This window comes from Pelobates fuscus, chromosome 7 (genome assembly GCF_036172605.1).
Source record: "Pelobates fuscus isolate aPelFus1 chromosome 7, aPelFus1.pri, whole genome shotgun sequence".
In the NCBI taxonomy this organism is placed as follows: Eukaryota; Metazoa; Chordata; class Amphibia; order Anura; family Pelobatidae; genus Pelobates; species Pelobates fuscus.
Window position 1 is genome coordinate 156113405 of NC_086323.1, and position 14000 is coordinate 156127404.

Below are 14000 nucleotides of genomic sequence, written 5' to 3' on the forward strand. Positions count from 1 at the left end.
AATAAACTTCACAAGTAAACCAAGAGCTTGCTAGACATGAAACATAACCCAGAAGATAATTTGCCGCCAATCTGCCATACTCATAGCTGTAAATCCAGTATCAGAAAATAAATATTTTTATATTTGTGACCTAACTAAAACATAAAATCATTCAATGTGCTAGCCTTACAGACAAATTCCTGCTAGTAGAGGCCTTTTTTTCATGACAGTTTGTGCCTCAAGTCAATGATAGCCTTCTACATTTCATCTCTGTTTGCCCAAAACAAAGAGTATTTCTATTTATTTGTTTGTTTTGGGGATGCCATAAAGCAGATGGCATTCGGACACCTGAGCTTTGATTGTGACTTTTGACACAGACTGATGTCTGGCAGCGTATTATGCATGTGATCAGCCCTGGTTAAAGTTCTGATAAAAAAAAAAATGCTCCCAGCATTGTGCTAAGTCGACACATCTCGGCATTAATGCAACAGGGGACCAATGAGGCAGAAATGACAAACCGACCCTTTGAAATTTTGGAACATGAACAGTGACAATTATGAAGCGATGTTTGCAGCTATGATGACTTTGATACTATTTTTATGTAGGGGTCTACACATTTTTTAGAAGGTGTTTTATTTGAAATAATGCATTAAGATTGATCTTTCTATGGAAGGGTTCTGGAACACACATACAACAATTGTCAAGTCTAAAACAAATAGTTAAAAATAGTAGTCACAGATTAGACTTGATTGCAAATACAGAGAGGCAAATATTTTAAGATATATGGTGGCAGAATCAATGGACGTTGGAAACTGTTGGAAGCTTGGACCACACTGGAGGAGCTTTGTATTAGAAGATTGTAAAGCTATAAATAACACTCGTAGTCAGGTCCAATGCTTAAATCTATTGGAGACCCACTACAAGGTGATTTATAGATGGTATTTAGTCCCGAGTAAATTATCTCAGATATACCCAGGAGTTACAGCTAGATGTTGGAGATGTGAAAAAGAGGTTGGTTCATTTCTCCACATATGGTGGAGCTGCTCAAATATTCAGCTTTCAATTGTGAGATTTATTAAAGATTTAACAGGAATAGAACTTGAAAGGAAACCAGAGGTAGTTCTGCTACATATGCAGTGGCCGAATATGTCACACTCAATAAGAAGTTTTATAATTCACTGTTGTATCGCATTTAAAATTGTGGTGGCACGGAATTGGAAATCAAATCAAATTCTGCCCTGGGAGGTTATTAAAAATCAAATTAACCTCCAGGCGAGGATGGAAAGAGATTTAAGTATACCATATCTGAATTCCCCAAAAAGATTTGGTCTATGGCAAAGTTGGGTTAATAATTTAGAAACTATTTCCTGAATCAACGGGCGAAAAGAGATCGGTTGTTTCCCAATGAATTAGTGGCCTGAGTTTAGACAACCCCCCTCCCTGGCTTACCCCCGCAGATAATGTTGTACTATGTATTGGGTTTGTTTATTTGGAAAATACGTACTGAACTGTTTTTTATGTTTATTATTATGTAAAACAATCCATGTTTTGTCTGTTGGTCTTTCTGTATAAGTGTTATGAAAAAAGAATAAAATAATTTATAATAAAAAAAAAAGAAGATTGTTCATTAGCAATAATACCATGCCTTACAGATTGTTAGGTTTAGTCGACGGATTGAGTTCCTGACTGCCCTAGTAGTCCAGAGTTACCTTTTGGAAATTTGACACAATTTTAACAATTTGGTCAAATGTACTTCCCTCCAACGCAAGTGCAATGTTTGTAAGATATAAAAATCAGCTTTCCCTCTCGCAGCTTATTTATAAAACATCTGTACACCCGTCCCCTTATTCCCTTAACTACAGTTTTTGGGCAGAAAATAACAACTATCTTGGAACAGTTTAAAAGCCATTAAAATCATGATGAAACCATTTGTGAAACTAAAGAGTGTGCATATTGATAACATTTGGATAGTATCGGATGTGTACAGGGGCGGACTGACCGGTCGGGCACTTCGGACATGGTCCGAGGGCCCGGCCGGGAGGGGGGCCCGCCATCAGGGGGCCCAGCCGCCCCTTTAAATGCTGCAGCCGCCTGAGTGCTTTCTTAAGAGCCTCAGGCGGCTGCAACTTCTCACCTCCCCTCCCCGGTAGCTGTGCGGTCCGCGGTGCCCGGCCGGAGTGATAGGAAGGTGCTCAGTGTGCACCTTCCTGTCAGTCCGGCCGGGTACAGGAAACAGAAACTTCAGTTCCGCGCGGAACAGGAGTTTCTGTTTCCTGTACCCGGCCGGACTGACAGGAAGGTGCACACTCAGTGTGCACCTTCCTATCACTCCGGCCGGGCGCGCGGACCGCACAGCAGCTCGGCCACGCTACAGGTGGGGGTGGTGGGGGGCAAAAAAGAGGAGGAGAGGGGAGGGGTGGGCAAAAAGAGGAGGGGAGGGGTGGGCAAAAAGAGGAGGGGAGGGGTGGGCAAAAAGAGGAGGGGAGGGGTGGGCAAAAAGAGGAGGGGAGGGCAAAAAGAGGAGGGGAGGGGTGGGCAAAAAGAGGAGGGGAGGGGGGTTCAAAATGAGAACGGGAGGTGAGGGGGGGCAAAATGAGAAAGGGAGGGGGGGGCAAAATGAGAAAGGGAGGGGGGGGCAAAATGAGAAGGGGAGGGGGGGCAAAATGAGAAGGGGAGGGGGGGCAAAATGAGAAGGGGAGGGGGGGCAAAATGAGAAGGGGAGGGGGGGCAAAAAGAGAAAGGGAGGGGAGGGGGGCAATAAGAGAAAGGGGAGGGGGGCAAAACGAGAAAGGGAGGGGAGGGGGGCAATAAGAGAAAGGGGAGGGGGGCAAAACGAGAAAGGGAGGGAAGGGGGGGCAAAAAGAAAAGGGGAGGGGGGCAATAAGGGAAGGGAGGGGGGGCAAAAAGAGAAACGGAGGGGAGGGGGTAAAAAGAAAAGGGGGGGTAAGAAGAGAGGAGGGGGGAGTAAGAAGAGAGGGGGAGTAAGAAGTGGGGGAGGGGGGAGTAAGAAGGGGGTAAGAAGAGGGGGAGGGGGAAGTAAGAAGGGGGTAAGAAGAGGGGGGGAGTAAGAAGAGGGGGAGGGGGGAGTAAGAGGGGGGGGAGTAAGAAGAGGGGGAGGGGGGAGTAAGAAGGGGGTAAGAAGAGGGGGAGGGAAGAGCAAGAAGGGGGGAGGGAAGAGTAAGAAGGGGGAGGGAAGAGTAAGAAGGGGGAGGGAAGAGTAAGAAGGGGGGAGGGAAGAGTAAGAAGGGGGGAGGGAAGGGTAAGAAGAGGGGGAGGGGGTAAGAAGAGGGGGGGCGGGAGTAAGAAGGGGGTAAGAAGAGGGGGAGGGGGGAGTAAGAAGAGGAGGGGGGAGTAAGAAGAGGGAGGAGTAAGAAGAGGGAGGAGTAAGAAGAGGGGGAGGGGGGGTAAGAGGGGTAGGGGGGAGTAAGAGGAGGGCAATTGCCCCCTCCCCTGTCCGCAGGCACCGTGCAGGCAGCCGGCAGGGGAGGGAGGAAGGGAGGAAGAGAGGACCCGGGAGCTCAGCCTGCCACGGCAACGTTACGGCTCTGGCGAAAGTAAACTCTAGCCCTGGAGCTACGGGCTAGAGTTCACTCTCAACACTGTGACCACCAGGGATTCCTGGTGGTTGCAGTGGTGAGAGTGAACTCTAGCCCCATAAACACACTACCCCCACACACCATACACATTTACACACATTGCCTCACACACACACACATACACTGCCCACCCATACACAAACAGCCCCCCATACTAACATTGCCACACACATACACAGCCCCCTCATACACACATTGCCCCACACACCCTACACATTCACACACTACACCCCCTCACACACACTACACCCCCTCACACACACTACACCCCCTCACACACACTGCACCCCTTACACATTGCACCACTGCTCCTATACCCTACAACAGCCTCATATCCCAGCAGACCCCAGGTAAGTTGTCAAACTGTTCTTAAACGGTTTGACTACTTACTCTGGGAGGGGGGCCCGGCCCTCCTTGCACCATAACGACTACACAGAGCAGTAGTGGTTATTGTGCATGGATTATTTCTTTAAATAATCTCCAAGTGACCCAGTAGCCAGCAAGCCAGCCAGCCCACAGGCCAGCCAGCCAGCCCACAGGCCACCAGTTAGGCTTACAGCCAGCAAGCCCACAGCCTGCCAACCACAGCCAGCAAGCCACAGCCAGCAAGCCAACAGCCTGCTAGCCGCAGCCAGCAAGCCCACGGCCTGCCGGCAGTAGCCAGCAAGCCCACAGCCTGCCAGCCGCAGCCAGTAAGCCCACAGCCTTCCAGCAAGCCCACAGACTGCCAGCCAACAACAGTAATTAAGGTAAGAGGAGCCAACTTGGCCTAGGTATCAGCGAGCTATGTTGTGTTGCTATATTGTGAATAGTGTTGGAGAGACCCCCCTCCAGGCCCCATTAGACTCCATTGTAGTCTCTAATGGGACCTGGAGGAAATTCTTTCTAACACACTCTCTAAAGGACACTGAGATAGCCTCTGCTAGAATTCTCCCCCCCCCTCCATGGCCCACTAGCCCTCAATTGTAGTCTCTACTGGGGCCTGGAGGCGACTGTTTCCAGCAGGGACACTGAGATGGCCTCTGTTAGAAAGACCCCCTTCCAAGCCTATTAGACTTTATTGTAGTCTCTAATAGGGCCTGGAGGGGATTCTTTCTAACACACTCTCTAAAGGACACTGAGATAGCCTCTGCTAGAAAGACCCCCCTCCATGGCCCATTAGCCCTCAATTGTAGTCTCTACTGGGGCCTTGAAGGGATTATTGCACTTTTGTTCCTTGTGTCTAAAGATTGTGTAGGGTGTGGCTGGAGGCGGTGCATGGAGGCGGGACATGGGTGGCGCTTGCTACGGAGTATGGGTGGGGCCTGTAAGGGGGCCCTTGATTTATTTTGCCCGGGGGCCCTGAGGGTTCTCAGTCCGCCCCTGGATGTGTATACACAGCAGTGGTAGTTGCGTAACAAATGTATATAGTCATCCCATCAATTTGACCTTTAAACTTGATATAGCGTATACTAACTTAAATGTTAGAGTTTTGTGTGATAATTTGCAAAAAAAAAGAGGTATAAGGGGAATATATATATATATATATATAATTTATTTATTTTGTGAAAGTTACTTAATTCTCCTTTACATATTTTTATATGCACCTATGAATGAAGAGTTTCAGTGTGTATTTTTTATAAAGTGAAGCTTGATGTTTTTCCAGTAGATGGCAGCACTGATACACGCTATGCAGACAGTCAACAAGAAGTAAAATGTAACCATAAAGTGTCCTATAAAATTTGAACAATGTAAACAAATAAATAATGATCTGCTAGACTTAGCCATGGCAAAAGGTACAAGGGTAGTGCAAAAAGGTTCTGATCACCAAAATAGAAGTGCTAAACTTTATGTTAACTATAGTATTAACTAACATATAACTGACACTCAACAATCTACTACAGTGTTTTTTCTAAGCAGTTTTTACTGCTTATAGGGACCACCGATTGTAACTATAATTTAATCTAGTAATACACAAAAATAAGTCCCACTAAAACCAAATATGTACTCTAGCCAGTAACATATTTAATGCAATAAAAAATGATTGAAATATGGCTTTCAGAAAATGCACATAGATGCATTCTGATCAGCAGAAATTATGTATATATCCTTAAATAATATGGGAAAAGAAGGCATTAAATGTCTGAGACTGTAATTGAGTCCTAAGAAATATTCAGCATGACTATAAATAAAGCTACTATTTATTACTATGACTATTAATATTCAACACAGCCAAATAAAACAATATTGGTTCTTTTTAAAATGCAGCATGTATCTAATAAAACCTGGCTTATAATCTAAATAAACCCAAGGAATTTCTTTTTCATGATTAAAGTAATAATAATAATAATAATAATATTGGGAATTGATTGATAACTTGATTGAGCAAATCTGATATTAATATAAGGATAAGCACATACAGGCAGTGTCACTAGACACAGGCCTGGATGTCACAGCTATTAATTAAGCTGACAGGCGCGACACAGCATAAAACTGTTTAAAGCCACAAAACACAGTATCAGCATGACTCAACATCAAGGGGCAGCGTACCATTACAAAAATAGTATAGTGCTAGGCGTTGAAAAGTACAGACTGCCCACTCTTTTGGAAAAAGTATAAGAGATGGTGAAACTTGGCACTCACTTGGAGAATTACCCACCTGTAATACGGATGCGTGTTGCTGGTTCGGCTGTTCCCAGTGGAGAGGGTCCCTCCAAGCATGACTGCCAGAGTCCCCCCAGTCGTGTGCAGCGAAGTGTCAACCAAGCTTCTCTAATGGTGATGTATACTTAAGCTGTTTGATGTGAATGCATGCAATAACTTAAATGAGAGTACAACGTATATTGTATTGGGTCCCTTTACGGACAATAAAGTGTGATGTGTGTGTGTGGGATCTCTGTGTGATTTCTCTTTCCTATTGGGTTGTGTGCCCGCCAATATCGCTTTAACCTCTTAAGGACACATGACATGTGTGACATGTCATGATTCCCTTTTATTCCAGAAGTTTGGTCCTTAAGGGGTTAAACCTTATTAGGTATTGATTATTACTTATTGGATATTGGTGCTTCATGGATCTAATGATTAGGCACAACAATGATGCAATATGTATCTAAATAAACCCTTTTTCCAAGATGTAGCATGTGTGTGAATAACCTAATAGGTGTTTCCATATCTTCCATATTGAGCCGAATGGTTCTTATCTGCCACTACATTCTATGTTTCTCCTAACATTGGGAGTTATGACATTGGAATGGGTTGGTGGGGCCCACCAGTCATGTGACCTGGGTCACTGGCTAAACCAATAATGGGTGGGTCCACCCAGAAAGGGGTACAGGCCCACCCACTGACAGGCTGTGGAGCCCAGATGCGGACACTAGGACAGGACCCCGAAATCAGGACATTCCCACCAAAATCATGATGAGGCTTGGTTATTCCCAAGAAGCATTATGTATCTACGTAGACCCAGTAGGTCCTATTCATAAGATGGAAGATATATAAATAAAACTAATGTAGATTATTTCCTTCATGTACGATGTATCTAAATAAATCTAATGGGAGTTCTACCCAAGATACAGCAAGTATCTAAAAAAAAAAAAAAAACTACTGGGAATTCATACTTTATCACCTAAGCGATAAAATAAAACTCTTCCAAACATTTACAAAATAACCACACATGCTCAAACAAATGTACAATAAAAATATCATAGCACTCAGGAGTTATTTAGCAGTTACAAAACTTGATTTTGCTGAAACATCTGTACCCTGTGGTTTTGTTATTGCCCTTGAAATACCATGAGAAAAAAAAGGTTCAAAAATACAATATGTGTGTACACAAACCACAGTGCAATAAGTGCTCAATAGAATACAAGCAGAAACGAACCTCCCTGAACAGGGTAGAACTTCCCCGAAGACTTCCTCTTGTCTTCAATGAAATATGTACAAAAATAGGGGACAGTCTTGAACGTAATGAAAGGGTTGAGCTACTGGAAGCAGGTTGCCCAGAAGAATATAGAAATCAAAGGCAGCAGATTATCCCCTATTTTTGTACAGAAAAAAAAGGTTGCTTGGTTGTAGCCAGCAGCCTAGCCTTATTTTGTCCAGACTCCATGGGCCATTTCAAATTCAAGATGCCTCGGGCTAGGGGAAAGCATTTTCCTGTGCACTTCCTAATGCATTTCCCGATTAATTTGTTTCCTCCTCTGAATGCATTCTTAGACACAGATTTAAGGATAAAGAAAAATACAATTTGATTTGAACCCCTTAAGGACACATGACATGTGTGACATGTTATGATATCTTTTATATCAGAAGTTTGGTCCTTAAGGGGTTAAATATGTTAATATGTTTCAAATTAAATATTTATGTATGCATATTTGTAAAAATCTAAACTTTCAATTATAATTTTGAAAAACACTTTTTTTGCAGTTTTCAAATCTAACAACAGAGGGCGCATTGTCCTAAAAATGAAACACAATGAGCTCTGTTTATTATTAACATGTCAAATCTTAAATAATTTACGCAGATAGATCTCTTCCAGCCCTTTATTAATTATGAGATGCTGATGCAATTCTGGATTTTAACAGGACAGAATACATTACGGTTTAATGTCCAAAGTGATATCCTTCATTTTTTCTAAAATGTGAATTTGCATTTATTTCCCCAAAACTAACAAGACGCATTGACATAAGTATTTTAAACAAATATATAAATATGAAGTTTCTTCCAGAGGTCAAAAATATGTCTAAACAAATAAAATTATGTAAGGAGTCCATGATTTGACACAACCTTAACAAAGTCATTTGAAATCATTTGACAGTAAATTTCCCTGTTAGTTTCTTGCCTTAAGCAGGGAGAATCCTTATCTTTCCAACAGTCTTCTTTCAGACAATCCACGTTTTAATATGCTAAATTCAAGCTGGGATTTGATGTTGCCTCTCACCTTCCTGAAGGCAATCTTAAAGCCTGACATTATACCCTGGAACCAAGAAGGCTTCCATGAAGGGTCTGACATTCAATGTATCGTGTCACAAAGATGGCTCTCAGACGACTGAGAGCTGCCATTTACTGAAATGATGACAACAGCAACAGAGATCAGTGGGATTTCAAGATTAGGTTAATATGACTGGCACCTAGCAGTTTAGTGTGCATTGCTTGTGACAAGGTGTCACTACAGGACTTGCCATACATGACTGATGAACACTCAAAGCCTGTACAGATTTTATCAGTTAGAAAATATTGAATTGTTAAAAACAATTATTTAATGTTGGTTATTTTGTGCTTTTAAAATGTAATACATCACCATGCCCATGTATGCTTTTATTAAATATATTGTGTGCATTTGGACCCTGTCTTAACTAAAACAAAAATACTTTTCTCTGCCATTAACAGTGTATTACGTAACTTTTCACATTGTTGTTTTAATATGCAACATTTTCACATTTAAAGAAAGCTAAGATCAGATTTTTTTTTTTAATTCTTTTTTTAGTAAGGTTACAAATGTGTACCTATTGGTTTATCTTTCCTCAAGGGAGATATCTAACAGATCCCCTGACTCCTCCTGTATTATCTCTATGAAACCTGTAGACATCAACTGTTTGTTTGTTTGTTTGTTTGTTACGGCTCAAGGGAGTTCCCATGAATGCATATTTGAATCCTCTCTTGTGTTATTCAGGGTTATTCAGCAAACTACTAAACTCTGCATGGCAAATTTCAGTCTAAACTAGCCAATCTGTTGCCGAGTTGGGTTTTTTCTAGATCAGCTAGTATGGCCTCAGTCTGGTAATTCGTACCTCAATTCATTACAGTTCAGGCTTTAATTAATAGTCCTGTAAGATCATTCTACTCTCTTATACTGTTGGATATTCAAATACATATAGTAGATGTATTTCTCATTACGATTAGGCGCCATTGTTTAAATTTAAACAACACATTAACATTTAAACTGGTTTAGAAATATACGGTAAGTAAATAAGTTTATGTAAGCCGACATTACGTTGATTTAAAAAACTAATTACAACAGTCAGTTTGTTAAATGTGTATATTGTTTGAGTGTCCACAATCAACTACATTATTGTGAAACATCTAGGAGCAACATCACGTTAGCTAGAATGTAGTATGCCAAACAAATTCACAAAACTAATTAGCAATTCTTTTGTGACTTCTGGAAAGTTATTGGTTTAATAAAAATAATAATGGTTAAAAATAATATTATGGTTTCCTTTCGATTTTCCCTTTAAGATTTTCATCTAAAACGTTCATTTATTTGCACACAAAATACCAAATAGCTTAATAGCTCAGGACTGAATAAAGTCATACAGCATGCATTTTCTAACTTTATAGTGAAAATTTAGCAAAACGGTATCTTTCCAGAAAATATTCCCACAAGGCGAAATTTGGTATTTTACAGCCAAGTTTGTTTTGTTTTGTTCTTTCTTTTGGTAAAACATTTCACCCATCGCTGCCCATGTCATGGAAGGTGCTCTTTCACACTGTTTAAACCTATTGTGTTGATATAACGTTGTGGTGCTGATGGTAATATCGGTTTATGTTTTCCAGGTTAGTCAATACACATTTGCTATGTGCAGTTACAGAGAGAAGAAGGCTGAACCCCAGGAACTCTTGCAGCTTGATGGATACACAGTGGATTACACCGACCCTCAACCAGGTCTGTGTATTATTTGCAGCATTAGTCACCCTTTGCAATATCTGAAGTACCCTTTACATAGATCAATAGAACTGTGCAGCTCTTTGTGTTGAAATGAAAAGTTAAAAAATAATTTATACTAATCCTTATGATGGTAATCTTTAGTACAACACTTTTGTAAAATAGCCATTGATGTTACTAAGAAGTCATAAGATATTTTAAGTGAAAATTATTACTAGAAAAACAGTGAGTTCCTTCAAAAACAAAACAAATGGTTAAGTAAAGCAAGAGAGAGAATAATTAATAATTAATGCAAAGTGCTTTAATCCTAGTGAGCCACGATCCAAACTAGGCTAACAATAGAAATAGTGAAAATAATCAGGGTATATATTTGGGATCCCAACAGAGGGATATGTAAATCAATGTCGTGATTTTACAAACAAAAAATATGAAATACATTTTATTGCTTTTTTGAAGGTCCACTTAACGAGTCGATGCAGCATAGCTTCCAGTTAAACTTAATTGAACTATTAAATTGAGAATTGATTTGGCTATTCATAAACGTAATCTTCTACTCAATGTTTTCTTCCCCTACAAAAATGAACTTTTTTGTGTCAATGGGGAGCACACCAACTTTTAAATTAGGGCTACTACTTACAACTAGGTTAGGACTAAGGAGTGACTAGGTTAGGATTATGAAACATGCAGGTTTTATCTGTTAGGTCTCAATTCTATATTTTTTATCACAGAAAAAAAATATAGATTTCTACGCCACTGGGTGATACCGGGCAAGGTTTTGAACATGGAACAATCATTGTGGCCATCCATATGCCTCACATTACTTCATTTTCAGAACAGAAATGCTCTTTATACTTGATAGTGAATTACCTTTCTTTAGTATTATTCATCTCCTATACCAGGATCAGATCAAGTAATGGTTACGTAAAACAATATTTTGTTTCTTTGGTCTCTTTTCAGGTTTGGAAGGCGGCAGATCGTTTTTCAATGCAGTTAAGGAAGGAGATACCGTAATATTTGCAAGTGATGATGAACAAGATAGAATTCTGTGGGTTCAGGCAATGTACAGAGCCACCGGTCAATCTCACAAGCCTGTACCACCAACCCAAGTCCAAAAACTCAACGCAAAAGGTGGAAATGTACCACAGCTTGATGCACCAATTTCCCAATTTTGTAAGTACATACATTTAAAGAGGATATGGGATATTTTTTAGTAGAATATAATTAGTGAATTTAAGTTACAAATCAATAGAAAGAACTAGTTAAACTTTTTGTAACTTTCTTATATAAACAAGTATAACCAAAACAGAAAACAATAGTTATTCTTTGGAAGCCAATAATGCACTGAACAATGGTTTGTTTTGTTTGTTTTTTGCTTTTTTGATAATCAGTGCTGCTCGTGATTTATTTGAAAATTGTTAACCTTTTATAAAGGATGGAAATTTACCATTACCATTACAATTTCTTAAGGAAATACTACAAGCGCACCATAACAATTGCAGATTGTAGTGATTATGGTGCTTGGAGAGTCCCTTAAGTAATGTAATCACACCACTTTCCAGTTCATTTATCACTTGCATGGAAGTAAAAAAAAAATACAAAAAAATATATAGATAACATTTACACTTTCAGATGTACTGCATCCCTATTAAAGGAGAGAAGGAATTAATTTGTAAGAAAGAAAGAAAAATGCATACATTAAATGCCACATCTTCTTCTGTTTAGTAGAATTGGTTAGTTTGCATACCCACCACTTATATATATATATATATATATATATATATATATAAAGTCAAGCACAGCGGCATCATCATAAGTTGCCACTTATTTACCAGTTTGTCAAATGTATACACTGTTAGACTTGCCCATGTCAGCTATATTATTGTGAAGCATCTAGGAGCAACATCAGCTCAGCTACAACATAGTGTGTCTACAAAACTGAATTGCTAAGTACAGTGCTGGACGTTCACTACAGAATAGTGAAAAGGGGGGAAACTCCATCCCTGGAGTGATGACTCATGATTCATCATCTAGCTGTTCCAAGAATGACTCTAATAGGGTTATTCATTAAATTGAGAATTGTTGAGAATTCAAAGTTAATTTTAAGTGAATTTTAAATTTAAAGTCAAAGTTGCTTAACTGGAAACATTTGGAGATTTCTTCCAGTTTGGCTATTTTGAACATTAATGTAAAATTCACTTTGAATTCCCAATCAATCTCACTTTAGTGGATAACCCTGTAGGTATTTAATATTCTATAAGTTTATTTTCCCAACTAGACATAGTTGAATGAAATAATGAAATAATATATGAAATAATATAAAAGTGGTGGATTGTGGATTGGTTTATTCATTACTAGTTCAATGCATGAATGGCCTCCAAATTACCATTGTTTATAGCAGTGGTTCCCAAACCAATCCTCAAGGCACCCTTACCAGTCCAGGATTTAGGGATTACCCAGTTGCGTCTAAGGTGATTTTAGAAGAAAAAAAAAAAAAACACCTTAGACACAACTGGGTAATCTCAGTGCCTTGATGACTTGTTTGGGTACCACTGCTATGTAGACTAGCTAAGCATCATGCATCATGCATCATTAGGTATTAACGATTCTGTAGACAAATTCAGTCTAGGCATATAGGGTCAAAGTGACATTATAATATATTTTGTGCAGTGATAAAGTTATTCACTAACTGGGAATTTGTGGAGAATTGAAAGGGAAAAATAAGTTGGCGAATTTTGTTTTCACTTAATAATTGCTTTGACCTTGCAATTTTCCACAAGTTCCTTGTTTTACTGTTTAACTCCCAATGTTTTATTCACTAAAAAGTGATTTGTGAGGAACGGACTACCTAAAATACAAAAATGCGGCATTCTGTTAAATAGTCTTTTTTTGGTCCAAGTGCTGCAATTTTGTTTCCATGTTCCCACACATCACTGTTTACTGCAAAAATTCCATAATGCATTTTATGCTTTTTATGTTCTTTTCATAACATGTGAAAAAGGGAAAATCACTATAAGGATAAAATCTTGAAAATCGTGAAAAAGAGTTCCATATGTTTAAAATAAGAAATGTGCGTGAAGTTCACCATTCACTTAAAAGTGCAATACTTGATCCACTAATGATATTATAGGTGGTCACACTCTATTTTATGAACACACCAGTTGATTTCATTCTGTCTTCCAAATGATAATTTGTACTGATTTTATGTCATCAAAGAGCTTCTTTGAGTCTCAACGGAAATATTTCAGTGCATTTTTTGTGTGATCACTTCCTTACCCCAGGAGGGACAGAAAGTGTGCAAAGCCCAGGTGGTTATATGTTTCCCTTAGTGCTGCACATTGCTGCCAGATACAGTTAAGTGCTAAGCATGTGGTTTCACACATTCTCTCTAACTGACATCACATAGCAGACACGAATGAGCAAGCCTACAGCATCATTTCCTAGGCTATGTTGCAAACAATTCCTTTCTCTACACAAAAATATTTTACGGGATCTTAAACAATATTTTTTTTAAACTTTAATCAGAAGGACATTCTATGCAATTTCCCATGTATTTTAAAATTATACAGAATATTACTAAAAAATATTTTACAGGATCTAAAGGAGTATTTTTTATTTTTTTAAAAAAAAACTATATTCAAAAGGACATTCTATGCAATTTCCCCCCGTATTTTCAGAATTATACAGAATATTACTGATCCCTGAATAAATTTTGAAGGTCTTGTCAGGGGTTTGATCCACCTCCTGTCTGATTTTCTTAACTTACTGGGACATCTCAGTCAATC

General features: G+C 39.5%; 1 protein-coding gene across 19 annotated transcripts in view; it reads left to right on the forward strand.

The window, feature by feature from the left end:
- Positions 1 to 14000, forward strand: part of CADPS (calcium dependent secretion activator) — a 403228-nt gene that overhangs the window by 233368 nt on the left and 155860 nt on the right. For all 19 annotated transcript variants that reach the window (XM_063426846.1, XM_063426840.1, XM_063426847.1 and 16 more), the window contains exons 10-11: positions 10110 to 10218; positions 11176 to 11388. In XM_063426846.1, coding sequence (XP_063282916.1) covers positions 10110 to 10218; positions 11176 to 11388 — 322 coding nt within the window. The remainder of the gene's footprint in view (positions 1 to 10109; positions 10219 to 11175; positions 11389 to 14000) is intronic.